Source organism: Loxodonta africana, chromosome 17, assembly GCF_030014295.1.
Source record: "Loxodonta africana isolate mLoxAfr1 chromosome 17, mLoxAfr1.hap2, whole genome shotgun sequence".
Taxonomy (NCBI): domain Eukaryota; kingdom Metazoa; phylum Chordata; class Mammalia; order Proboscidea; family Elephantidae; genus Loxodonta; species Loxodonta africana.
Genome location: NC_087358.1, coordinates 78,049,938 through 78,077,512, shown reverse-complemented (window position 1 = coordinate 78,077,512; position 27,575 = coordinate 78,049,938). Strand labels below are relative to the sequence as shown.

General features: G+C 42.2%; 1 protein-coding gene across 6 annotated transcripts in view; it reads right to left on the bottom strand.

Moving 5' to 3' along the window:
- Positions 1–15,194: 15,194 nt before the first annotated feature.
- Positions 15,195–27,575, bottom strand: part of PROSER1 (proline and serine rich 1) — a 42,178-nt gene continuing 29,797 nt past the window's right edge. Inside the window, exons 8-11 of one of the 6 annotated variants that reach the window (XM_023551367.2) lie at positions 25,906–25,950; positions 21,339–23,109; positions 20,716–20,866; positions 15,195–19,834 (exon numbers count right to left, since the gene is read on the bottom strand). In XM_023551367.2, coding sequence (XP_023407135.1) covers positions 19,712–19,834; positions 20,716–20,866; positions 21,339–23,109; positions 25,906–25,950 — 2,090 coding nt within the window. In that variant the 3' untranslated portion in view covers positions 15,195–19,711. The remainder of the gene's footprint in view (positions 19,835–20,715; positions 20,867–21,338; positions 23,110–25,905; positions 25,951–27,575) is intronic. The other 5 variants (XM_064270207.1, XM_023551364.2, XM_064270208.1 and 2 more) reach the window with 5 other exon arrangements.

Below are 27,575 nucleotides of genomic sequence, written 5' to 3'. Positions count from 1 at the left end.
AGTCAAAAACACCCCATAAGTAAAACAATGGAGGGATAATTATGCAAACCATGATATATTTACTCAATATCTTATGCATAATTTTTAAAAAAGGTTTACGAAAAATATTTCAAAGACAGGAAAATTATTATGGTATAACGTTAAGAGAGAAAAAGCAGCAGGATGAAATCATACAGTGGACAGTGTGATCCCAAATAGTAGAAATATATGTATAATAAAAATATTGGAAGAAAATTAAACAAAATACTAAAAGCATTTATTTCTGAGTAGTGGAAGTTCTTTGTATTGTTCTGAGTTTTGTTGATTTTGAACACCTTTATAATTTTAAAAGTAATTTAAAAATACTTGTCATGTCAAGTAAAAACAACAACAACAACAACCTGTGTGTTTTTAGAGCAGGAAAATTCAGATGCTTCCCAGTGGGGAGAGAAACGACGTGTGGAGTGAGAACAGTCACGTTCCCTGGGCTTGGGAATGTGGAGTTAAAAACCCTTCTCTCTGTTCACTTCTAGTTCTGTTAGAGATACAGTCAGTAAAGAAGATGGATGGCAACTTCCTGTTTCTTGCTCTCAAGAACCAAGGATTTCAAGCATCAAACATAAAATCTAAAGTGAAGCCCCGGGGGAAAACACTATCTTTTTATCATCTGTAATTCATCTTTCCTCCGGCCTTTTCTCTGAAATATGCACACAGCCTGCACTCAAGAAACACTTTTCAGGAAAGTGGGCAATTGCTGAAGAGAAATACAGTGCCACTCAAAGTGTGGTTCTGCAGGGTCCCTACCTCCTGGGAGCATCTTTGTATAGAAAATCTCAGGCCCACCACAGAGCACAGCACTGGAACTCCTGGGGATAGGGCCCAGGATCTGTGTTTTAACAAGCTCTCTAGGAAGATTCTTATGCACACTGTATGTGGAGAAGAACTTCTAAGACTTAAGTGGTCTAGACTCTAATTAACCTCACTTTAACTCTTAAGAAAATAAAAAAGAAAGGAGTGGGAGAGAATTTCAAAGTAGTACTGTGCTAGCAAATGTTTAACAGCTGGGCTTCTGGGGGAAAAAAGCCCTGATGTATATAATTTCCTTGGCTTATTTCCGCCGTAAGCGATTCTTAGCTACCCATGTGATGTCACCAAGCTCGGGGTTGTGGAGACGTGTGCTCGGTGGCTTCTGAAGGCGGGAACGAGCCGGCGGCATTCCACCTAATCAGGCTCCTGCTGGAGGCGATGGTGAGTATAAAAGACAAGTTGCTGCCAACCCCGACTCATGGCGACCCCAAGTGTGTCGCGGAGTAGAGCTGTGCTCCACGGGGTTTTTGATGGCTGGTTTTTTTGGAAGTAGATTGCTAGGTCTTTGTTCCGAGGCACCTCTGGGTGGACTTGACCCTCCAACGTGTGGGTTAGCAGTCAAATGCATTACCCTCTTTTGGTTAGATCAAACGCACTGCCCAGGGACTCCGGAGGTGAAGACGAGGACTCGATCATTCATTGTGTTCCCTCACCATTTGTGAACGGAAACCTCTATAAAGCTGGAAGCAGAGTCTGAGATGAAGGAGGACAAGGGGCAAACGGGATCCCATAAATCCCAGAGGATGATACATATGGCATTTCTCATAAACTGCCAAAAGCACATGAAAGAGCTGACAAAAGCATCGAAATCAGAAGTTGTAAAACATAAGCCTTCGTTCTGTTTGTTCTTTGATCATGTAAGCTTGTCATTATATTAAAAAATAAAAACCAAGAAAACCGATGAACACTTTCAAATATTTCACTTACGATACAACTTCGATCAGGCCATCCACCCAGCTGATTTCCTAACCAGTTAAACGGAAGCTAACACATCTCCTGTAACTTCTTGTTTAGAGAGCTATAGAATGGCAGTCTTGGTGGGACCGCCCACTAGCACTTCCAAAAAATATTTACTGCCTGCAGCATATCGATGTTGCTGTGCCGACTCAGGAATCCCTGCTTGGCTGCTAACCAAAAGGCTGGAGGTTTGGGTCCACCCGGAAGGCATCTCAGAACAAAGGCTTGTTGATCTACTTCCAAAAAATCAGCCATTGAAAACTCTGTGGAGCACAGCTCTATTCGGATACACACAGGGTCTCTGTGAGTTGGGGTCGCCATGAGTTGGTGTTAACTCCATGGTATCTGGTTGGTTTTTATGCCTAATCAAGAGAAAAGTTACCTTTCTAATTCAGGTAAATTTCTCTAAATGTATACTTTTAGTTTACAAACTGATAATGCCAAATGATACATTCTTTATTTCTAACTTGTAATATGACATCTTTGGTAACGTTACTGCTATTGTTAACTGCGGTCCAGTTCATTCTGACTCATGGTGACCCCACGTGCGCAGAGTAGAACTGCTCCAGAGTTTTCAAGGCTATATCTTTTAGAAGCAGAGCTCCAGGGCTATCTTCAGAAACACCTCTGGGTAGGCCGAATGCCAATCTTTCGGCTAGTGGTCTAGGGCGTAAACATTTGTGCCACCAAACGGGCTCCTCTTTGACAACAGAAAGTAGTACACAGCAGGGATTAGGACATGTACCCCAGATTAAATCAACATGAGGTTCAAGACACACACACTATACTACATCATCATCTTTCTGAACCTTCAACAAGCTGTTAAACACTCCGAGACTCAGTTTTCTCATTTGTAAAATGAGTTTATAAGAGGGTCTAGATATAATTATTGCAGGATTTGAAAAGATAATGCAAGCGATATGCTTTATACTATAGACTAGCCATTAGTATTAGAGGTAGTATTTGATGGGCTAAGTTTTATTTTTCTCAACTTCTCCCCACTTATCAAACATGATGCAGCTCAACCAACTTTCCTTTTAATATCATTAGATGATATTTAAAGATTGAGAAATTCAGCCTCTTTGTCATACCTTTGCTTTTTAATGCAAAAAAATGAGTGCAAAGATAAATGCAAATTCTATCCAGAGCTGAAGAAAAAGAGCAAGTTCAAGAAGCAAATAGAACCAGCATAAGCAATCGAGCCAAACTCCTGGGCTTGACATAAAACTGAGGCCAGTCACTGTACGTGTTAATCCATGCCATGCTCACTCCACAATGCTGCACCTCTCACTTTCCCCAGTATATATAACACAAACTTAGGACAGGAAAAGAAACTTACCCACTAAATTTTCTTTATCCTGCTTCTCAGGGGAGGCCGCCCCAGAATCCATCTCATGCTGGAGAAGCTTCTACCCTTGGTAAATTTTCATGTGTTTGGAGCTTTTTTTTTTGGAGCCAGGCCTGGGTCCCAAGCAGCACTCCAGGTGTGTCTCAGAGAGGGGTAGAGGAGAAAGACAGCGTGAGGGAGTGAGAAAGGCCCTTCTCTTTAGTGAATACCCTAAGGAGGAGTTACCCTGGTGAGGGAAGCCTGTTTACACAACATAGAAAGATTTTTTTCTCGTAAGTTCAGACTATCTTTGTTCACAGAGAAAATTCAAAAGAACATGATCTTCTAGTGGTTTAATTTTCTACATCGTTTATATTTTATAAAACATGCACCTTATGTAATCTGTTCACCACAATAAACTCTCAGGTACACAGGGCAAGTGTAGTCATCTCGATGTTCAGATAAAGAAATGTAACCCAGTTCATTCATTCTACACACTGCAGTGAATGATCCGCTCCTGTCATCATGCTGCTTAAAATAACCCAATTGCTAACATGGTAGTGACTAAACTCCTGATCATCCTACAAGACCCGGGTGGTCTGGCCTCTCTCTCCCTTTCCAGCCTCACTCACATTATGCTCCCCTCACCCTCTCAGCAATGACTGTCTTGGCTTTCTATCAGTCCCTCTAAAGCTTCATGTGTCCTCTTGCCACAGGGCCTTCACACATATTATCATGTGTATAATTATTTGGTTAATGTTTGTTTCCTCCTCTAGACCAGGGCTTGGCAAACTACAACCCACCAGCCAATGCAGTTCATCTCCTGTTTTCGAAAATAAAGTTTTATTGGAACACATCCATGTCCATTTTTTTTCCTATTGCCTAGAACATCTTTTGCATTGCAATGGCAGAGTTGAGTAGTTGCCATAGAAACTGGACAGGCTACAAGCCTAAATTATGTAATATCTGGCTCTTTTCAGAAAAAGTTTGCTGACTCCTGGTGAACAATACAAATTCCAGGAGAGAAGCAACTATGTCTGCTGTTATACAATCGTATTGGCAGCCTTGACAACAATGAGGCACGTAGTTGATGCTCAAAGGTATTTGTGGAGTGAATAAATAAGCGAATAAATAAATTTTCAAGGATAACAGCAGCTCACAAATGGAAAAACTTTTTCTTGAATCCAGATCTTGAGGCTCCTGCCTCCAAGTTTCTTCTTACATCATACCACCTGGAATCAAGGACAGCTTTGAGTTTATTCCAGTACTGAAAACAACGATTTCCTAACTTTCTGAGATTTTCAACTCTGATATCAATAACACAAATAATGTTTTCTTTTTTTTGGTAACAAAATAAAACCATCATTGGTCTTCCCTGGTGATCTTGTTTTTTCTAGTCCTTTTTTTTCTTCCAACCATGTAGTTATTTCCTTCTAGCAACTTCATCTTTAAACACTTCCAGGTCGTGAATTACTTTTGCTGACTACTTGATAATCCTAATCGCCTTCCCCCATAAACTCAGATTATAGTGATAACCATGACTGCCATCCACATGCTGTAATTAGGAAAATTAGTACAGAATATCGGAGCTTTGGGAACAGGAGCTGGGAACTGGAAACACAGATTAACACAGACACACATGCACTGTTCAGTGTCTGGAGAGCACAGAGGCTTTCTGCTCCATTTTTCCCACACCTTTGGTTAGGGCTCAGTGTGGAAATGATGCCAGAGCCACAGAAGGTGAGAGCAGCTTGGGGCTCAGATAGCCTAGGTGGATGGAAATAAGTCCTGGCGCTACCATAAACTAGCTGTGTGACCTTGGGTGAGTTATTTAACCTTGGTGGGTTTCATTTTTCTCATCTGTAAGATAGGATAATAATAGTTATCTAACAGAGTTGTTTGTGTGATAATTACATGAAAAAAAAGTACATGTAAAATACTCAGGATAGTGACTGGCATTAATAAATGGTAACCTGCTACAGCTGCTAACCAAAAGGTTGGCAGTTCTAATCCAGCAGGCACTCCTTGGAAGCTCTATGGGGCAGTTCTACTCTGTCCTATAGTGTTGCTATGAGTTGGAATCAACTTGACAGCAATCGGTCTGGTTTTTTGGTTTTGGTGGAGCCCCTGGAGACCTGGTGGCACAGTGATTTAGGAACTCAGCTGCCAGCCAAAAGGTCGGCACTTCGAATCTACCAGCCGCTCCTATGCTCCTATGGGGCAGTCCTACTCTGTCTTATTTTTTTATGAGTCAGAATTGACTCGATGGCATCAAATTTTTTGGTTTTTTTTTGGCGGAGTCCCTAGGTGGTACAAAGCATAAGCACTTGGCTTCTGAAAGGTTGGAGGTTCCTGTCTACCCAGCAGCATCTTGGAAGAAAGGCCTGTTAATCTGCTTCCAAAAAGTCAGTCATTGAAAACCCTCTGGAGCGCAGTTCTACTCTGACACACATGGTGTCGCCATGAGTCAGAGCTGGCTCCACAGCGACTGGTTTGTTTTTTAAAGTTTTATTATTACCATGAACGGGAGCTGGACTCTATTTCTCAAGCCCCAGTTATTTCCTTTCTAAAGTGGGAACGTTGGCTTAATTCTCACAATTTCAGTCTTTCCCTCAAGCTTCAAAAAAAAAAAGTGAATGAAAATTAGTGATTTATTAGGTATACCAAAACGTCCGTCAGTTCTCTTCTCTTCCTCCCTCCTGTGCTGTTCCTCTAGTTGGCTAAATACGTGCCGACTTGAGGCACCTTCCTGGTTCCCTGATGTCAATAGATTCCCTTCTGTTTCTTCCTGGCCTCTCCTTTATCACACATCATCGTCACCACTTTGTCACTAACTTCTCTCAGAGGAAAACTTTCTGTTCCTACTCTTTCTCATGATCAGGCCACACTCTTCCCCTAGACCAGAGGCCCCTTTTCCTCTGAATCAGAGGCCCCGCCAGGCCATGCAGCCAGGTGTTCGGGAGGTGCTAATTTAGCTGATTTTGAGTATACCTTCTCCTTCGTGCTGGCCAAATACCACTTGTGCGGGTGCTGCCTCGCTAGGGGCAAGGTTCCAAACAGCCATCACATAATTGCTCCCAGGAGACAGCTGAGAAGAGGCCTGAGGGCACTTGCTACAAATACATCCCCTTGGAAGATGACTAAGCAACTGTTTTTCTTCTTCCTGCAAAATGTCCCAAATATCTCAGCCTAGAAAGCAAGCAGGGATTTAACAAGTCAGAAGCACCCACAGCAAGCTGAGTCCCTGACTCGGAGCTTCAGGAAACGAATGACACATGAGCCCATTTTCAAATGCTTCCTCTTTCTTTGTCTACACACAATAAACCATTAGGCCCAAGTGATGAATTCTCATCTCCCCTCTATCCTGGGAGATTGGAAATCTCTGGAAGGTGCTACCGATGAAGATTTTTCTGTTTCCACACTTTCATCCTATCAGTTCCTGCACTTAGGAGCGGATTAAGCAGTAAGCAAGGTATGCACAGGCTTACAGTAAACCAGGTAAGCATGGACTTAATTGTGCTTACTTACTAATCTGTAGCACACAATTTCACATGGGTCTCACCACATCAAAGATGACGTGAAAAGGTGAAATTGTGCACTACAGATAGTAAGTAAGCTCAAGTAAGACCGCACATATCTTGCTTATTGGGTAACCAGTCTCTGCCTGCCCTAGGGAAAGTAGGAATGAGGAGAGCTACGCGTTTAAAGGAGTCCCTCAGTGATGCAAACAGTTTATGTGCTCGGCTGCTAATGGAAACGTTGGAGGTTTGAGTCCACTCAGAGGCACCTTGGAAGAAAGGCCTTGAGATCTACTTCTGAAAAATCAGCTACTAAAAACCCTATGGAGCACCATTCTGCTCTGACACACATGGGGTCGCCATGAGTCGGAGTTGACTCCATGGCAACTGGTTATGTGTTTAAAAGCTCTAATTCTATTCCCACTCTTAACATACAGGATAAAAATAAATAAATAAACCAAACCCGTTGCCATCGAGTCAATTCCAACTCATCAGGGTGGAACTGCCCCATAGGGTTTCCAGGGAACGGCTGGTGGAATCCAACTGCTGACCTTTTGGTTAAGAGCAGCCGAGCTCTTAACCACTTCGCCACCAGGGTTCCCACATACAGGATGTCCGCCCCTAAATACGTGTATTGACTTTTCCAAATGTTCATCTTAGAGCACAAACCCTATATGGAAACAATCCACTCCAGCCTCGGACCTCTCTCCTTTCCCAAGCTTCTGGTTCCAAGAACCATTCTTTCTCGCTAAAGTGCACACAGATACTCCAGAACATTGGATGCTCTCTTAGGAGACCATTCTCTGCCCTTTCCTCTGACTTCCCTAACTTTTCCCCAGTACACATCATCCATTCTATGTCATTCATTCCCGTCTACGCAGTTCTTGAATTCCCACAGCTTGAAATACCAAATTCTTTCTCCAGATCTGAGGATCTTCATCGTGGTAACTGCCAAAACTGCAACTCTGACCCAGGCCTCTCACCAGAATAATACATACTTTTCACTATCAGCTGACTAAATATCTACCCAGATATCTCTGTAGCCCCTCTCTCCCCAATTTAACATGCTAGCCATTAGAAAGCAATCTATTGAATTAATATTTTTATTATGGAAATCTGTTGATATATATTATACAATGAATATATGTATATCTCCAGTGTGTGTGTGTTTATTGAGTAAAAGGAATAACAATGACTCTACCACCCAACCTCAGAACTAGAACATTACCAGTATCTTTGAAGCTTCTTGAGCATTTCTTCCCAGGTCCCATTCCCTGCCTTCCTGGAACCACAATCCAGAATTTTATTTATTATGTTCTTGATTCTAAAGTGTTTTTTAATTTATTATTTTATATGAATGTATCTCTAAATAATGTATTATTTGATTTTGAGCCATATTAAAATAGTCATCTGTGATTGCTTTTATCGGTCTACATTTCTAAGATTCACCCACGCTGCCACAAGAGCTGTTGTTTGTACATCTTCAGGGCTCTTTAATACATCACGTGTAAATAGACCCCAATCTGTTTACTCATTTGGATCATTTCCAAAGTTTTTGTTATTACAAATAAGGCTACCACGAACATTTTTCTACATATTTCTGGTGCATACATGCAATGCTTTCTCTAGGTCCTAGAATCAAGGGGCTTCATTCATGTTCAACTTTACAAGATTGTTGTGACCAACTTTGCAAATTGTTTCCAGAGTGGTTTATACCAATCTCATCTTCTACTAGCAGTGGGCGGACAGATAGGCCTTTGCTCTACAACCTGGATGCTTGTTGACTGTTAGACCTTTCATACTTGACCATCCAGCGGGTATAAAATAGTATATTATTGTTATCTGAATTTAGATTTCCCGATTTTTAATGAAACTGAGCAACTTTCACAAGGCTGTTTACAATTCACATTTTCTCTTCTGTGAATTGCATGTGCATGTCTTTTGCTCTTTCTTGGGAGAGGGGCTTTTTCTTTCTGATTTAAGGGTAGGTTTTATGTATACTTGACTGCTAATCCTCTTAGGCAGTTACATGTATTGCAAATATATCCTCCCAGATGTAGTTTTTCTTTTAACCTTTTTCTAAGATGCCTTTGATATAAAATATATGGTTTCGTTGTATTTAGTGTTTGTGTCTTGATAAAAAAAAAATCCTTCCTTTCCTAATTACTTAAAGATATTCCCCTACATTTTCTTTTAGAAGTTTAAGTTATTTATTCTTTTGAATTTAAATCTTGAATCCACCCTCAAACCAAAAACCAAACCCAGTGCCGTTGAGTCAATTCCAACTCATGGCAATCCATTCAGTTGCTTTTTATGCCTGGTGTGGTGTAGGGATCCATTTTAATTTCCTTTCATATAGGTAGCCAATTATCACACAACCTTATTAACTGATCTGCCCTGCCAGCTCTGTTATAAATCATTTCCACGTATGAGTGGGTCCCCATGGGTTTTCTATTACACTCCACTATCAATTTTGTTTTTATGTGGTTAGCTGCCCTAGAGTTGGCCTTGACCCATGATGCCCCACGCACAACAGAACCAAATGCTGCCCAGTCCTGTGCCATCCCCATGGTCAGTTGTGTATAGCGGCCTTATAATCTATAGGGTTTTCCTTGACAGGTTTTCAGAAGTAGATTTCCAGGTCTTTCTTCCTAGTCAGTCTTAGTCTGGAAGCTCCAATGAAACCTGTTAGCATCATGTTGTTGTTTGCCATCAAGATTCCAGCTCGTAGTGACCCCACAAGACAGCCTAGAACTGCCTCATAGGGTTTCCAGGCTGTAACCTTTATGGAAGCAGATTGGCAGGTCTTTTCTCCCATGGAGGGGCTAGTGAGTTCAAATCTCTGACTTTTCAGTTAGCGGCTGAGCACTTAACCACTGCGTCCAAGAGGGCTCCCTGTTGAGCATCATAGCAACATGTAAGCCTCCACTGACAGATGGGTGGTGGAGGCACATGAGGTGTACTGACCTGGAATGGAACCAGGCATCCTACCTGGAAGACAAGATTTCTACCACTGATCACCACTGCCCCATCTACTTGGTTAACTCCAGGTAACAGTGCATTGTCTTGTTTCGATGGCTGTCTGTTTTGATATTTGATCCATCAGGTCCCTCGATCTTGTTCATTGTCTTCAGCAGTGTTTTGGCATGTCTTCACCCTTTGGTCTTATGCATAATTGTAAAATAAACTTGTAAAATATATTGAAAGCTGTCGAGATTTGGATTGGAATTTCATTGAATTCACAGATTAACTTGAGGAATTTGATACCTTTAAGGATATACATTACAGTATTCATAAACATGATCACTGTGTATCTCTGTTTATTTAGGATTTCTTTACTACTTTTCATAAATTTAAAAACAATTCTTCATAAAGTTGTTACTCATAATTTGCTAGATTATCCCCAGATAACATAGGATTAAAAATGTTTAAAAATGCAACTGACTTTTGAATATTCATTTTGTATCTGTAAATCTCACTACCTTATTAATCCTGATTTGTTACCTCTGAATTTTGATAGCTTTATATCTTTGTTTCCAGTCCAATCCCTTTACTCTATTTTATTCTATTTTCATTGCACTGGATCGATTTGATGGCAGTGGGTTTTGGGTTGGGATAGTACCTGTGGTACAATGTTGAATAGAAGTGATGACACACTGTCCTTAACTGGTCTTGTAAGCAAATGCCACTCCTGTTCTTGTCCTGTCTTATTAGCTGATTGAAATAAGATGGACACTGACCGCAAGGGAAACAGAGTGGCAAGTTTATTGCCTGCACATACAAGGAGAGCCTGGGGTCTAGTAACCATAAGGCCTGCTCGCTGTCTAAAGGGGCTTGGGGAGCTTTTTGTTTACAATGGCGTCAGGGGTTGGGTTTGGTGCCGGGAACTTTCCGCCCTTGGCCCTCCCATGCCCATATTTGGAGGTCCAGATATTACATCATCTTCCGTCGGATGTGCCTGTAGTGGAACCCCTCACTTCTAAAAATGGTGTCGGGTGAAATCATGGACTGGGAAATACCGTTCCTTTTGGATTGATGGCGCAGGACCGGGCAATGTTTCATTCTGTTGTACATAGGGACGCTATGAGTTGGAACTGGCTGGACCCTCTACTTTATTGAGCATGATGACCCTCTCCAGGGACTGATCCCTCCTGATAACATGTCCAAATTATGTGAGATGAAGTTTTGTCATCCTTGCTTCTAAGGAGCATACTGGGTATACTTCTTCTAAGACAGATTTGTCCGTTCTTTTTGCAGTCCATGGTATGTATATTCAATATTCTTCACCAACACCATAATTCAAAGGCATCAATGCTTCTTCAGCTTTCACACACGAGGTGATTGAAGACTCCATGGCTTGGGTCAAGCTCACCTTAGTCTTCAAGGTGACATCTTTGCTTTCCAACACTTTAAAAAGGTCTTTTGCAGCAGATTTGCTCAATGCAATGCATCATTTGATTTCTTGACTGCTGCTTCCATGGCTGTTGATTGTGGATGCAAGTAAAGTGAAATCCTTTCGCAACTTCAATCTTTTCTCCATTTATCATGATGTTGCTTATTGGTCCAGCTGTGAGGATTTTTGTTTTCTTTATGTTGAGGTGTAATCCATAGTGAAGGCTGTGGTCTTTGATCTTCATTAGTAAGTGCTTCAAGTCCTCTTCACTTTCAGCAAGCAAGGTTGTGTCATCTGCATAACACAGGTTGTTAATGAATCTTCTATAGTTCAGCTTCTCAGATTATTTGCTCAACATACCACGGATTAGGAGTTATAAACTCCACTCGTTTTCAGCTCTTACCCTAAAATCTCACCAGGCATATTTAAATTAAAAAAGTAATCAGCATCACAATGCCCCTCCTGAAGACAAAGACTTGGGAACACCAATTTTGAGCACCCCTTCCAATTAACTTGCTAATGTCTAATGTTTCATTTAACTGACCAATTTAGGCATGGTTTACCAATATGTTGTGCCATGTTTGAAAAAGAACAAAGGCTCATTAAATGTGATTTGAAGTAAAGTATTTCCTATTATTCTATCACACCAACTATATTTTATAAATACAGGGGCTAAACTCCTCTGGCAGGTCAAACGTGAGGCTTAAAATTATGGCTCATTGATTACATGAACTGACAGATTTTGCAAATCGTATATAGATTATCTTTCAAAAACATTAAAAACAATATCCTTTAGTCTAAATCTATGCTGAACAGTAAATTTATATTCAAGGCTTCAGACGACACTTCCAGTTGGTGACTACCTCAAGCATTAGGAAAATTACTTTAAATAACAAAGCACTGAGAATGTTAGAAAATAGATTTTTTGCAATAATTGGTACAAGTTCATAGTCTCTTTTTCTTCAGGCTAGAATGGTGAACGAGTGCCCATCATTAGTGGTTTATTCTACTATGATAAGAAATACATCACATTCCCACGAGTATTATACATTATACGGGTAAACTGTCCTTAACCTGTCCTTGTTTGAATGTAGACTCCCTGACACACTGGGCACTTCTATGCCTGACACTGACCAGTGGAATTAAAGCTTGGCATCTTAGGCTGGTTCTCTAGAAAAGCAAAACCAGTAAAGTGTATGAATGTGTATATATATACAAAAAAATTATTACTATCAAGGAAGTGGCTCACATGATTGTAGAGGCTAGAACATTCCAAGTCCATGGATCAGGATAGAGGCTTCTCCTGATTCACGCAGCCGCAGGAGCTAGCAGACTGAAGATTGGCAGGTGGGAGAGTAGGGCTCTTGCTCACATGCTATGAAGACTGATAAATCCCAAGATCAGCAGGCAAGACCACAAGGCTTCTTCTGATTCAGGTAGCAGCAGGGGCTGGAGAACCCAAGATCGGCAGGTTAGAGAGCAGGGTTCTGGTTCACAGGCTGTGAAGATCAACGAATCCCAAGATCAGCCAGCAAGACCGCAAGGCTTCTCCTGATCCACGTAGCTGCAGAGGCTGGCGAACCCAAGATCGGCAGGTTGGAGAGCAGGGCTCTTGCTCACAGGCTGTGAAGGTCAACAAATCCCAAGATCAGCAGTTAAGCTGCTAGCTTAAGTTCCAAGAGCCAGAAGTCAAATGAACAGGAGGCAGCTACAGGATCCAGAGAGGCAAAAGCCAGAACATCCACTTATATTTAGATGCAGGCCACACGCCCAAGGAAGCTCCCTTTCAACTGATTGGCTACTCACAGCAAATTCCATCATGGGGGTGATCAAATATAATCACTCAGAATCATGGCCCAGCCAAGATGACACACAATCGCAACCATCACACTTGGTGTCACCGCTTTCTCTTCCCGGAGACATACCTTTTTTAGAATGCTACTCCAAACACATCAGGCTTACTAGGAAACCCAAAACCATTCTGCCTTACGAAATCCATACTTCTGGAATGGCATTACCATTCACCCAACCCAGAAACCTTGCCTTATCAATTCAACCTCCACAATCTCTGAAATGTTCCTCTGTTCCATTTTCTTATTGGCAAGCCTCACAATCTTCATTTTTGGAATTCATTGCCTCTACGTGTCTGTCAGTTTGTCGTACTGTAGGGGCTTCCGTGTTGCTGTGATCCTGGAAGCTATGCCACCGGTATTCAGATACCAGCAGGGTCACCCACGGAGGACAGGTTTCAGCAGAGCTTCCAGACTAAGACAGACTAGGAAGAAGGACCCAGCAGTTTACTTCTGAAAAGCATTAGCCAGTGAAAACCTTATGAATAGCAGCAGAACACTGTCTGATATAGTGCTGGAAGATGAGCCTCCCCGGTTGGAAGGCACTCAAAAGATGACAGGGGAAGAGCTGCCTCCTCAAAGTAGAGTCGACCTTAATGACGTGGATGGAGTAAAGCTTTCGGGACCTTCATTTGCTGATGTGGCATGACTCAGAATGAGAAGAAACAGCTGCAAACATCCATTAATAATTGGAACCTGAAATGTACGAAGTATGAATCTAGGAAAATTGGAAATTGTCAAAAATGAAATGGAATGCATAAACATTGATATCCTAGGCATTAGTGAGCTGAAATGGACTGGTATTGGCCATTTTGAATTGGACAATCACATAGTCTACTATGCTGGGAATGACGACTCGAAGAGGATGGTGTTGCATTCATCATCAAAAAGAACATTTCAAGATCTATCCTGAAGTACAACGCTGTCAGTGATAGGATAATATCCATACACCTACAAGGAAGACCAGTTAATACGGCTATGATTCAAATTTACGCACCAACCACTAGGGCCAAAGACGAAGAAATAGAAGATTTTTATCAGCTGCTGCAGTCTGAAATTGATCGAACATGCAATCAAGATGCATTGATAATTACTGGTGATTGGAATGCAAAAGTTGGAAACAAAGAAGGATCAGTAGTTGGAAAATATGGCCTTGGTGATAGAAACAATGCCAAAGATCGAATGATAGAATTTTGCCAGACCAACGACTTCTTCATTGCAAATACCTTCTCGCACCAACATAAACGGCGACTATACACATGGACGTCGCCAGATGGAACACACAGAAATCAAATTGACTACATCTGTGGAAAGAGACGATGGAAAAGCTCAATATCATCAGTCAGAACAAGAACAGGGGCCGACTGCGGAACAGACCATCAATCGCTCATATGAAACTGAAGAAAATCAGAGCAAGTCCACGAGAGCCAAGATATGACCTTGAGTACATCCCACCTGAATTTAGAGACCATCTCAAGAATAGATTTGACCCATTGAACACTAATGACTGAAGACCAGATGAGCTGTGGAATGACATCAAGGACATCATCCATGAAGAAAGCAAGAGGTCACTGAAAAGACAGGAAAGAAAGAAAAGACCAAGATGGATGTCAGAGGAGACTCTGAAACCTGCTCTTGAGCGTCGAGCAGCTAAAGTAAAAGGAAGAATTGATGAGGTAAAAGAAATGAAGATCTCAAAGGGCCTCTCAAGAAGACAAAATAAAGTATTATAATGACGTGCAAAGAGCTGGAGATGGAAAACCAAAAGGGAAGAATACGCTCGGCGTTCCTCAAGCTAAAAGAACTGAAGAAAAAATTCAAGCCTCGAGTTGCAATAGTGAAGGATTCCATGCGGAAAATATTAAACGATGCAGGAAGCATCAAAAGAAGATGGAAGGAATACACAGAGTCATTATACCAAAAAGAATTAGTTGATATTCAACCATTTCAAGAGGTGGCATATGATCAGGAACCGATGGTACTGAAGGAAGAAGTCCAAGCTGCTCTGATGGCATTGGCAAAAAACAAGGCTCCAGGAATTGATGGAATATCAATTGAGATGTTTCAACAAACAGATGCAGCACTGGAGGTGCTCACTCGTCTATGCCAAGAAATATGGAAGACAGATTCCTGGCCAACTGATTGGAAGAGATCAGTATTTATGCCTATTCCCAAGAAAGGTGATCCAACCGAATGTGGAAATTATAGAACAATATCACTAATGTCACACGCAAGCAAAATTCTGCTGAAGATCATTCAAAAACAGCTGCAGCAGTATATCGACAGGGAACTGCCAGAAATTCAGGCCAGTTTCAGAAGAGGACGTGGAACCAGGGATATCATTGCTGATGTCAGATGGATCCTGGCTGAAAGCAGAGAATACCAGGAGGATGTTTACCTGTGTTTTATTGATTATGCAAAGGCATTCGACTGTGTGGATCATAACAAACCATGGATAACACTGCGAAGAATGGGAATTCCAGAACACTTAATTGTGTTCATGAGGAACCTTTACATAGATCAAGAGGCAGTTGTTCGGACAGAACAAGGGGATACTGATTGGTTTCAAGTCAGGAAAGGTGTGCGTCAGGGTTGTATTCTTTCACCATACCCATTTAATCTGTATGCTGAACAAATAATACGAGAAGTTGGACTATATGAAGAAGAACGGGGCATCAAGATTGGAGGGAGACTCATTAACAACCTGCATTATGCAGATGACACAACCTTTCTTGCTGAAAGTGAAGAGGACTTGAAGCACTTACTAATGAAGATCAAAGACCACAGCCTTCACTATGGATTACACCTCAACATAAAGAAAAAAAAATCATCACAACTGGTCCAATGAGCAACATCATGATAAACGAAGAAAATACTGAAGTTGTCAAGGATTTCATTTTACTTGGATCCACAATCAACACCCATGGAAGCAGCAGTCAAGAAATCAAAAGACGCATTGCATTGGGCAAATCTGCTGCAAAGGACCTCTTCAAAGTATTAAAGATCAAAGATGTCACCCCGAAGGCTAAGGTGTAACTGACCGAAGCCACGGTATTTTCAATCGCATCATATGCATGTGAAAGCTGGACAATGAATAAGGAAGACCGAAGAAGAGTTGATGCTTCTGAATTGTGGTGTTGGTGAAGAATACTGAATATACCATGGACTGCCAGAAGAACGAACAAATCTGTCTTAGAAGACGTACAACCAGAATGCTCCTTAGAAGCAAGGATGGCGAGACTGCGTCTTACATGCTTTGGGCATGTTGTCAGGAGGGATCAGTCCCTGGAGAAGGACATCATGCTTGGCAGAATACAGGGTCAGCGGAAAAGAGGAAGACCCTCAACGAGGTGGACTGACACAGTGGCTGCAGCAATGAGCTCAAGCATAACAACGATTGTAAGGATGGCGCAGGACCGGGCAGCGTCTCGTTCTGTTGTGCCTAGGGTCGCTATAAGTTGGAACCGACTCGACGGCACCTAACAACAAATCCATCTTCCTGAGGCATTGATGGTATAGTGGTGAGCATAGCTGCCTTCTAAGCAGTTGACCTGGCTGGATTCCTGGCCAACTCGAGCCTCTCTTTGGAAACCCTGGTGGTGTAGTGGTTAGGAGTTACAGCTGCTAACCAAAAGGCTGGCAGTTCGAATCCACCAGGCACTCCTTAAAAACCCTATGGGCAGTTCTACTCTGTCCTACACGGTTTTTATGAGTCAGGATTTTTTGTTTAATCCATCTTCCATGCTGCAGCCTAAGTGATTTCAGCAAAGTGCTTTCGGATAAAGTTCCCAACTGTTAACTACAGAACAAACTCCGAACTGCTTGGCATGGTTGACAAGTTATTTGTAATTATGCTCCTCCCTTGCCTTTTCAGCTACATTCAAGCTGGATACTATGTTCCATCAAGTTATAGCAATATGCTCTAATATTGTGTCACGTGTTGTTGCTACTGTAACAGAACACAAATGGATGTCTTTCATAAACGTAAATTTCTTTTCTCACAGTTCTGGGGCCTAAATGTCCCAATGAGGGTCTTCGCTGTGTCAATTCCTTGTCAGTAGGCCCTGGTGTTCCCTGGTTCCTTGAATATTCTCACATAGAATTTGTTCCTCCTTGTGTGTGTCTGTCTGTGTCTCTTCTGCTCTTGTTATAACTTGGAAATGACTAGATTTAGAACCCATCCTACTCGGGTATGATTTAATTAACAAAGAAAACCCTATTTCTAAACATGATTACATGCACAGGTGTAGGGCTTAGGATTCCAACACATACTTTGGGAGGAACATAACCCATAACACATGTCATGTCTTGATTAAAAAAAGAAAAATAAGCCCTTTGCTATTAAATCAATTCCGATTCATAGCGACCCTACAGGACAGAGTAGAACTGCCCCATAGTTTCCAAGGAGTGGCTGGTGGATTTGATCTGCCAACTTTCTGGCTAGCAGCCGTAGCTCTTAACCACTGTGCCACCTAGAGGATATTAATTGTTACTTGTCCTGTCAATGAGAAAGCTTAAGGACTCTCTCAGGCAGTAAGGCACTCACTCCCCTCCCATGTGTTCTCAGAGTATGTGGTGGTACAAATAGCCTGGTATGGTATTAAGTACTTGGTTCAAATTTACCACTTACTCATTGTGTGAGCTTGCATCTTGGCTTCTTTATCTAGTTAATGGGGTTACCTGTGTTATTTCATAGGGTTATTGTGAGATACATAAAACCAGTCCCCAGTAATTATTACAAGGATGCCAAAAAGTTCTCTTCACTTTTATCTAAAGCTTTAAGTGCCCAACATATGACAGATGCCAAGAAGACATCTAAAAGATGAACAGTACCTCTTCTCAAGGGGCTGACAGTACAGCAGAAAGAACCTCAGCAGCATCACACTGTACAGAGATTTCTCAGTAAATTTTTTCTGAATGAATGGCCAACATACATAAGGAATACAATATATCTTTAAAAAGTTTTAGGAATGTAGGCTTTCAACAAAAATTTTCTACATAGATAGTTCCTGGGTTACGAATGAGATCTGTTCCTAGCTGTTATCCCTAAGTCAAATTTTAAGTAAGCAGGTAAGGTGGAACAGGTGCCTACGGTCCTTACTTAGCCTGACTTTAGCACAAGGACAGGCTCGAAGCCTTTTCAGTGATTTAAAAGCTGCACGTGCAGCAAGTGAAGGGGATTGTGATGAAGAATCTGCTGTGAGTAGGGGTTGGTTCCGTTGTTTCGCAAAGTGAGGACAAATTTACATACATTAATGGGCAAGTATGAGTTGTCCAGAATTTGGACATTCCTAACCAGGGGACTTACTGTATATTAGCTTCAGCACATACAAAAAAATCAAAAAGCCTAAGTATTTAATAAAAACACTTATAAAATAGTTGTCATATCCATAAAGTTTATTCTAAAAAATTATTAAAAACTAATCATACAGGAATGTTTATTAATATATTTAAAAAGTTTGCTCCCCATGTTGAAGGAAAATACATTAGCAACGTCTTCCAGACACCATCTTTATAAAAGTAAAACTTCTAGATGCTGAAATGCACTGCCGCAGACTCTATAGCTTCCAGTTTAATCACAGGACTGGATACCATTCTTCCTACTTCTCCCCCAAACGTGGCAGAATCACTGTTCTGAAATAAATGACATTCAATTGTGTTCTACTACCAAGATCCTTCATTAGGGTACACACTGCATATTTACTACAGAGCAAGTCTTCTCTATTTGTTGTCACAATCATTTTAGATAAGCATTTTACTTTAAATACAAATAGAAATACCATATCCCATGATTGTAAACATTCACCGAGAGCTTCCAGAGTACAAGGTGTAATACAGGTGGCCCAAGAGTCAGTTGGTGAGCCCTGGTGGCACAGTGGGTTAAGCACTCAGCTGCTAACCAAAAGGTCGGTGGTTCGAACCCATCAGCTATTCTGTGGAAGAAAGATGTGGCAGTCTGCTTCCGTAAAGACCACAGCCTTGGAAACCCTATGGGGCAATTCTTCTCTAACCTGTAGGGTTCACTATGAGTAGAACTGACTCCACGGCAATGGGTTTGGTTCGGTTTGGAAGAGTCAGTCAAATGTTCCTCATTCATTTGGATACTGCTAAGATTAAATACTATGTTTTGAAGGCAAATTATGTGTCATGAGCCTTGTATTTCTGTAAGAAAGTAGTTCTGAGCGCACAGTTTTAGTGAAAACACCTGGAAGTCATTTACAGACGACATTAAGCACCATTTTTACGCCCCTGAAATATACTGAGTTAAATTCAGAAGTACATGTATGATCATTTATATCAGAAATTAAAAATAAGTGTGGGTCTCGAGTTCCCGTTTGTGGATACATACGGAGTAGAGTTCCCCTGATGCTAACAGGAACTACTCACGCACGCCAAGGGGAGCAGCTCCCCCAGGCCACAGGCAACCCGTCAGTCTGAGGCACAGCTATTACTTCTGTCAGTGGCTACTACACAAGCAAGTTTAAGGCTGTATTCGGCGATCAAGAGTTCAACCTCTTTAATAGTCTCTTTATGTGGCTCACATACACAATTCAGAATCTCATAGGGTGGGAGGTGAAAAGTCCCCAGCTGCTTTTTTAGTCCTATTCTCCATGTAGTTTATTGTCAGTCTATTTACATAGGGGAGTGTTCATACTTAAAACTGTTAAAAAAAAATACAACCATGATTTTCAAACTCTTATCACAACTCTCCTCATTCTCACTTTTGGACTTTTTCCAAGTTCATGTGTGTCAGATTGTTCACTGCAGTCCTCAGGCAATTCTGATGTTGCTCCAAAGGAGAATAAAAATCAAAACATATTCACTGCCACCCACTTTGGGAGAGGCCTGGTTGCAAAGCAAATGGTGTTCCTGGCGTTGAAGGGTAACTAGGAAACCCATCGGGCTGAGCTTGGTAGCTCTCCAGAGCCGAAGCTGAGTGGACCTAATACAAAGAAGAACATGCAGTTTAGCGGGGTGCCACACGCCATCAATTCTCTCCCTGCTTTTCCTTCCCACAGTACAGATACACAGAGCAGGAAAGGAAAAAACACTTGGGGGAAAGATAAAGTTTGCTCAGTCTCTTGAAATTTTCAAGAAATGCTGAAGCTTCTTCAGGTGTAGGAGGTACATGGAAATGCCACTAAAATATTTACCATCCTTTAAAAGAAAGGTTAATAGATGTTCCAGAGAAATTCTGCTTTAGTGGTTCATTATTTTCACTTAAATTGTAGAAGACAAGTTCAAATTGAACTGTCATGGATAAAGATACCATTTTGTTAAATCTCCACTGTGAGATTTTAAAGTCTGTAAGTGAGAACAGCGATCACAGAGACGGGCATATTCTAGCACCTTTGTCACTCTCCTGAAAGAAGACAAGCATAACCTGCAGACTTGGGAGGCCTACTCACCACATCTCCAGACATTCTGAGAAGAGCCATTTTCTCCAAAGCTGACGTATCACAACTGCTATCTCAGTTGTTGCTGTTAGCTTCTGTGGAGTCGTCCCTGACTCACGACAACTCATGTACAACAAGATTGGACCATTATGAACCATACGGTTTTTATTGGCTATTTTTCAGAAGTAGATTGGCAGGCCTTTCTTCCTAGTCTGTCTTAATTCTGCACCACAGCAACATGCAAGCCTCCAATGACAGATGGGTGAAGGCTGTGCTTCAGGTACACTGGCTGAGAATTAAACCCAGGTCTCCTGCACGGAAGGTGCGAATTCTACCACTGAACCGCCACTCCGCTCCACATGTTATCACTGGAGAAGCTGTATTATACACGTCACCATTTTATTTACGCCAGGCACTGCCTGCTTACCTGCTGTAATAACGCTGACTGTGCAGCTGCATTATGCTGTAACTCCTGCAGAGAGGGCTGTGAAGGATTCTGGGAAAAGCCTGGGATACCTGGGAGGGACAAAAGGCCTGGAAAAACAGAGCCACCTGCAGCTTGAAGTCCAGATGATAACCTAAAACAACACACAGAAGAGCAGGTCAAAATGCACATAAGACATAAAAGCCATTGCTTCTTTATTTGGCAAACAGTATCTTAAGACATTTAAAAAAAACTTAGAATTTCTCTGTTGGAGGGAAACAAAAAAAATTAATTTAAGTCAACCACTCACTGATATAAAACTTAAAAAGTACACTCTTCTGAACTCAGTAAGTTTATGTTCTGCTGTTTTACAATGAAGTTATTCAATACAAATCCAAAAATTATGTGTAGAGGCACTGATGTTTTATATATTTACCTTAACGTGGATGAATAGCCATAAAACATTTTTTGAGCTGAGCACTGAAGACTCAGCTGAGAAAAAATATATATCATTTAGCACCACCAAATAACTGGATTTTGCTTTTGATTTGAATAACTTAACATAAGACCATGCATTCCAAGTTAGGTGAAAAATTATTTTATCCTACTTCCAAAAAAGCACATACCCGGCTTGTGCAACCAGAGCGGAGTTGAAGTTGGAACTGAATGCCGACGCAAATCCTGGAAGGACCGGGGCAGGTGATGGGGCCGTGGCAGCAACAGGCAGCGGGGTGACAGCTGCCACTGTGGAGGGCGCCTGCAGCCCCGGGAAGGCTGGGGGAGCGGGGGTAGCGCTGGGGGCATTAGAGACAGAAAAGCCAGGGTACGATGGATTTGAGGATGGCAGAGGTCCCTGAGTAACTGGAAAAAGGGAAGGGACAGCAGTTGACAAGTTGAGGGGGAAAGGTGCTGTAGAGACTGGAGCTGAGGCAGAAAGCCCTGAGAGAACTGCTGCTGTGGAACTCGGATGAGTGAGAGATGCGGGCGTGACTGTTGTAGACGAGGTGGCTACTAACGACCCCGGAAGAGATACTGATGGGTTAAGTGAGGGGTTGCCAGTTAAAGGGAAATTATTGGTCAAAGAAGTAAAAGGGGGAAGTGCAGTGAATACTGGGGCAATAGGCGTGGAGGAGCCATGTGGCGGAAGAGAAATAGAAGAAAGGGGATTTGAACCATTTAAGGGAGCACTCAGACTAGGCAGACCTGACAATGCAGGGTTAAGGCAAGTAGACAGACTGATGGGCACTGATGCTGACGTATACGCTCGGCCCAGGGTCCCTGACAACCCTAAAGTGCCATGAGAGGGATTGACAGAATGAGATGGGCCTTTGAAGGCTGAGGGAGTAGGACTTGTGGGTTCAGTTTTGATGCTGACAGGAAGAGTCGTTACAGCAGGGGTAGATGACACATGCAGGTCTGCATTACCGGGGTGGGGGCCGTGCAAAAGGGAAGCCGAGGAGCCGCAGCCAGCTGGCATGGAAGTGGAAGACGATGTAGGAGCAGCTAGGGGAGACTGCACAGGCACAGTAGGGGGAGTGGCCGTGCAGCTGGTCACAGGCGATGGAAGGCCTGGGAACAGGGCCAGTCCTGGAGTGGAAGACCTCTGCGGGGTGGGGATGGCGGAGGGGGTATAGCACTTGTTAGAGGCTGAAGCAGGAGCGTCTGAGTTCTGATTAGTGAGAGATGATAATGAAGCCAGCCCACTTGTAACAGAGGATAAAGCAGAAGAGTTGATCAGACTGGTATCATTTGACGTCAGGAAGCCTTTTAATGCAGACAGAAGAGGATTATTTACACTCAGCGGACCCGCAACGCTGGAAGCAGAACCACCAGCAATTACAGGAGTTGGGTTGGATACACCTTGGGATGCTGGTGTTAAGGGGAGAGCTGCAAAAACTGAGGACAATGAAGCAGAATTTGGGTTGCTGGTAGGAGCAGCAGTAGTGGCAGAAAAGGGGAGGCTGGTAAAAGGGGTAGACGTAGAAGCAAATGTGTCACTGGATGCAGGGTTGGCCCGAGGGGCAGATGCAGACTGAGCGGCTGGGACAGGAGGAGCAGAAGGGCCTGGAAGTGCAACAAGGCCAGAAAGAACCGAAGGAACGGGAACAGACGTTGTGCTGTGGATAGAAGTAACGGCTGCAGCAGGCAAGGAAGGGGTCCTGATGACTGTTGGGTTTGGCGCCAACGGCTGCGGTGTATGAACGGCTGAGGAGACCTGCCCTGGGAAGACGGGAAGAATGGCGTTAGGCGTGTTCATCCCAGGAGCGGTGGCGGCTGCTGACGCTGACGGGTGATTTACTGCCTTGACTGGCGACGCAGTAGGGGCCGGGGTTGCAGCAGGTGTTGAAGGATTAGAACCATGAGGAGAAAAAAGCTGACTTGCTGGGGTGGAAAACGCTGTGGGGAAAAAACAAAGAGGCAAGAGTTTACCATCACGCTGAACTGTCAAACTTGAAATGCATAAATACTTCTGTAATATTTAATGACTGATAAGCTACTGCAGTGAGTAAATTGCTGAATTCCATTCCCTTCAATCTTCCCTACGGTGCCTCAGTCACACGTAGTTCTCTTCTAGACCCTGCTCAGAATAGCTCCCCAATTCACAGCAAGGAAGCCTTGGGAAGCAAGCAAATAATGTTCCTTTCATATTTTTCACTTTTTAAAACTCAAAGAATTTTCCTCTATGCATTTGCTCATTCTGCCACTCTACATTCACTCCCTGTTTTTACCCAGTTTGTCCTGCAAGCTCCTTTTGAGACAAAAACTATAGCTGATTCACCTTTACAGCCAGCACAGTACACAGGCCCAGGTTGTTCAGTAAGCCTCTGCTGCACTGGGCACACCGCGACGACCTCACACTCAAGTCCTCAAACCCTTCCAAGGACTGCTCTCAAGACTTCTAGAGTTTGCCACAATACTGTTATTTTGGGTTTTTTATTTTGATAATCTCTACAAATAATATTAGCATTTTGGGGATAATGTGGGTTTTCTTCCTGAACGAATTCAGTGACAACTTTTGCTTTTGATGATCTGTTCGGTACCCAATGAAAACGATGACTTAGGCAACTGATGTCATAATGACAACTATCAGCCGTGCAGTACTCACATCTAACTGTTCCAGCTGTAAACAGACCATGTGCCTTCTGCAGTGATAATCAACTGAAAGACAATGTCCCGTACTAAGACTTATTGTTTTTATTAATGTATGCATAATTAAGACTCCAATAAGCTAAGGAAGCTGACATGGCCAATGAAAGCAACAAGTAATGCCCTATGCTAACCACGGGTGGTGAAGAGGCAACAGGAAGAGAACAGAGGGCAACAACGTATAAATGACGCATCTGTACTCAGCGAAGGCCAAAAAGTGCCATAACGTGCCGAACAAAGCTTGCAGCTGTTTTAGAGGAGAAATTCGGTAGGAGAAATGACACAGAGCAATATGCAAATGTAACTTCAAACTCAATACCACATTCATGTTGAAGCAGTGATTTAGTTTCAGGAAAGTAACATCGGCTACCAACTTTCGTTTCTATTTATTTTATAGTTTTATAAGAACTATTATTCGTTGTTAGGTGCTGTCGATTTTTGACTCATAGCGACCCCATGTGACAGAGCAGAAATGCCCCGTTGGGTTTTCTTTGCTGTTGTCTTTATGGGAGACAGCCAGGTCCTTCTCCTGTGGAGCTCATGTCTAAGTTTGAACTGCTGATTTAAGAATAAGGAATATATACCTAGTTTTGTGTTTACAGATAAATGTACCAAAAAACTATTTCTCAACAATGCTTGGGAAACATTTGAGAATTCACTCTTTTATTTAACTACACGTCAAAGACCATGTACCTAACGAGAGATCAGGGCAAAACGAAGCTATCCTTGAATGCTTTCTATAGTGGCCTCTGTTGGAAATCTTTAAACGAAATACAGCAAAAGCCATGCACTATTCATCGTAGTGCGAACAGTTAAAATTCCAACCACACACCATGATAAACGTCACTTTCCTGCTATTTAATGTGGTTATTAACCATAAAACCCTACCTGTCTGACCCTGGACTACGTATTTTACATGTATCATTTCACTTGTCCTCATAATAACCCTGAGATAGTACCAACATCTCCCACTTTACAGATGGGCAATCTAAGGCTTGCAGTGGCAAAGAAACTTGTTAAAAGATGATGCAGCTGATACGTGGTAAAGCTAAGATTTGAACCAGGTCCATTCGATCTATGTTCTTAACCACTCGGGAGCCCATGTGTGCTGCTCCTACCAACGGCACTTAGACACTTAACCTGATTATTCCCTAGTAATGTGGCTCATTGTAAAGGCTGCTGTTTCCTGACCAAATAGTACCTTTATTCTGTTTATTTCTGTAGAGTTAAATGACCTGCCCAAAGTCACAAAGCTAGGTGGTGCCATACCCACAATGAAAAACCAGGTGTTCCAACCTCTCACTTAGCGTTCTTCTACCCTACCCTGCTACGTTCTTTAGAACTCACCAGCTAAAAAGCACTGGATTAGGCACCGTTCTCAGAGAACAGACTTCTGCAGACTCCTGACTGTGCCAGTCATACTGCTTAGATTCACAGGCTACTCTGCTACACAAGAACTGACTGCAGTTTTTGTCTCACACCAGAAAGCACCTCACTCATGATCAGAGAAACCCTCAGCTAGATGAATAAAATGTTACGGAGCTGCTGCCACCTGGAGGCGCGGTGCAGGCCATATTCCATCTTTGTTCACCAGTTCCATTCTCTGCTCTGGAATCCCTACATTAAGCTGTGCTCCCCCAGATACCTGCTGACATCATGAAATCTAAAAGCAGAATCTGACACGGCATTTGTCAAAAGGGTTTTTATTATCCTATACGTTTATATCAAAACTTATCTGAAAAGGAATGAGGCTTCCAATATCACATAATGTAAAGTGAAGATGGATTCAATGCCACACAGCACTCACAGTACATTGCAAGCAATACAAATAGGGTACAAAGTTGTATGGCTACTTTTAAATACAGTTAATATGTGTATTTCATGTGTAGAAAATGTATCACTATTAAATTAATTCATTATAATTAGACTTTTTAACCAGGAACTGTTCTCAAAACAAAGATTTCAAATACTTTCAAGTCACAATGAATAAAGGAACAGACACTCATGATAGATACCAGTTACTTCTGGATCAAATTTGTTACTTACTTTGACTCTGTGTTGGTTTTGATTGCTTGGAAAGGTCTTCATTTTCTACATAAAATTAAATAAATAAATAGAAGTTGATTCCAAGCTTTAGCCAAATTATTCACTACCATAATAATCAGAGATGAGGGTAAAAAAAGAAAAAAAAAAAAAACCAGGGTATAAATATGTATGTACACTGTGCTAGGGAAAAAAAAGTATGTATATGGGGAAAAACAAACAAAAATCATGACAATAAATCCACGGAGATTACCATACGATTGTGAGCAACTGCTCCCACCCACTCCACCTTCCCGTAACTTGTCAAGCTTTAAATAAACATTATCATTTTACAGATATTTTTAAAAACACTTTCTGGAGACATGGTGGCCTGAGTATGCTGCCCGAAAAAAACCTGGCCTACGGATGGAATGAGAGGAGCTACTTCCGGACACACTGCCTACAGCAGCTGGAGGACACGGCAGAGGGAGGCAGCCGCTGATCCACTGCCAAATCCACCACTGCTGCTGCTGTTGGGTGCTGTGGGGTCAGCTCCAGCTCATGGCGGGCCTACAACCAACAGGGTGAGACACTGCCAGGTCCTGCACCATCCTCACAATTGTTGCTACACTGAAGCTCATTGTTGCAGCCAGTGGGCAATCCATCTTGTTTGGGGTCTTCCTCTTTTTCGCTGACCCTCTACTTTATAAAGCATGGTGCCCTTCTCCAGGAACTGGTCCCACCTGGTAACATGTCCAAAGTACATGAGACGAAGTCTTACCATCCTCATTTCTTATGAGTATCCTGGTTGTACTTCTTCCAAGACAGATTTGATCGTTCTTCTTGCAGTCCACGGCATATTCAATATTACTCGCCAACACCATAATTCAAAAGCATCAATTCTTCTTCAATCTTCCTTTTTAATTGTCCAGCTTTTGCATCCATGTGTGGTGACTGAAATACCATGATTTGGGTCAGGCACCTCAGTCCTCAAAGTGACACCTTTGCTTTCAACACTTCTAAGAGGTCTTTTGCAGCATAGTTGCCCAATGCAATACGTCATTTGATTTCTTGACTGCTGTTTCCATGAGCATTGATTGTGGATCCAAGTAAAAAAAAAATTCTTGACAACTTTCAGTCTTTTCTCCATTTATCATGATGTTGCTTACTGGTCCAGCTAGGAGGATTTTTGCTTTATGTTGAGGTGTAATCCATGCTGAAGGCTGTGGTCTTTCATCTTCATCAGTAAGTCCATCTTCACGCCCTCTTCACTTTCAGTTAACAAGGCTGTGTCATCTGCATACTTCAGATCGTTAATGAGTCTTCCTCCAATCCTGATGATGCATTCTTCTTCATATAGTCCAGTTTCTTGGATTATTTGCTCAGCATACAGATCGAGTAAATATGGTGAAATGATACAACTCTGACGTATTCTTTTCCTGATTTTAAACCTGGCAATATCCCCTTATTCTGTTAGAACAACTACCTCTTGGTCTATCTACAGGTTTCGCACAAGCACAATTAAGTGTTCTGGAATTCCCATTCTTTACAATGTTATCCATAATTGGTTATGATCTACACAGTCAAATGCCTTTGCAAAGTCAATGAAACATAGATAAACATCCTTCTGGTATTCTCTGCTTTCAGCCAGGATCCATTTGACATCAGCAATGATATTCCAGGTTCTACTTCCT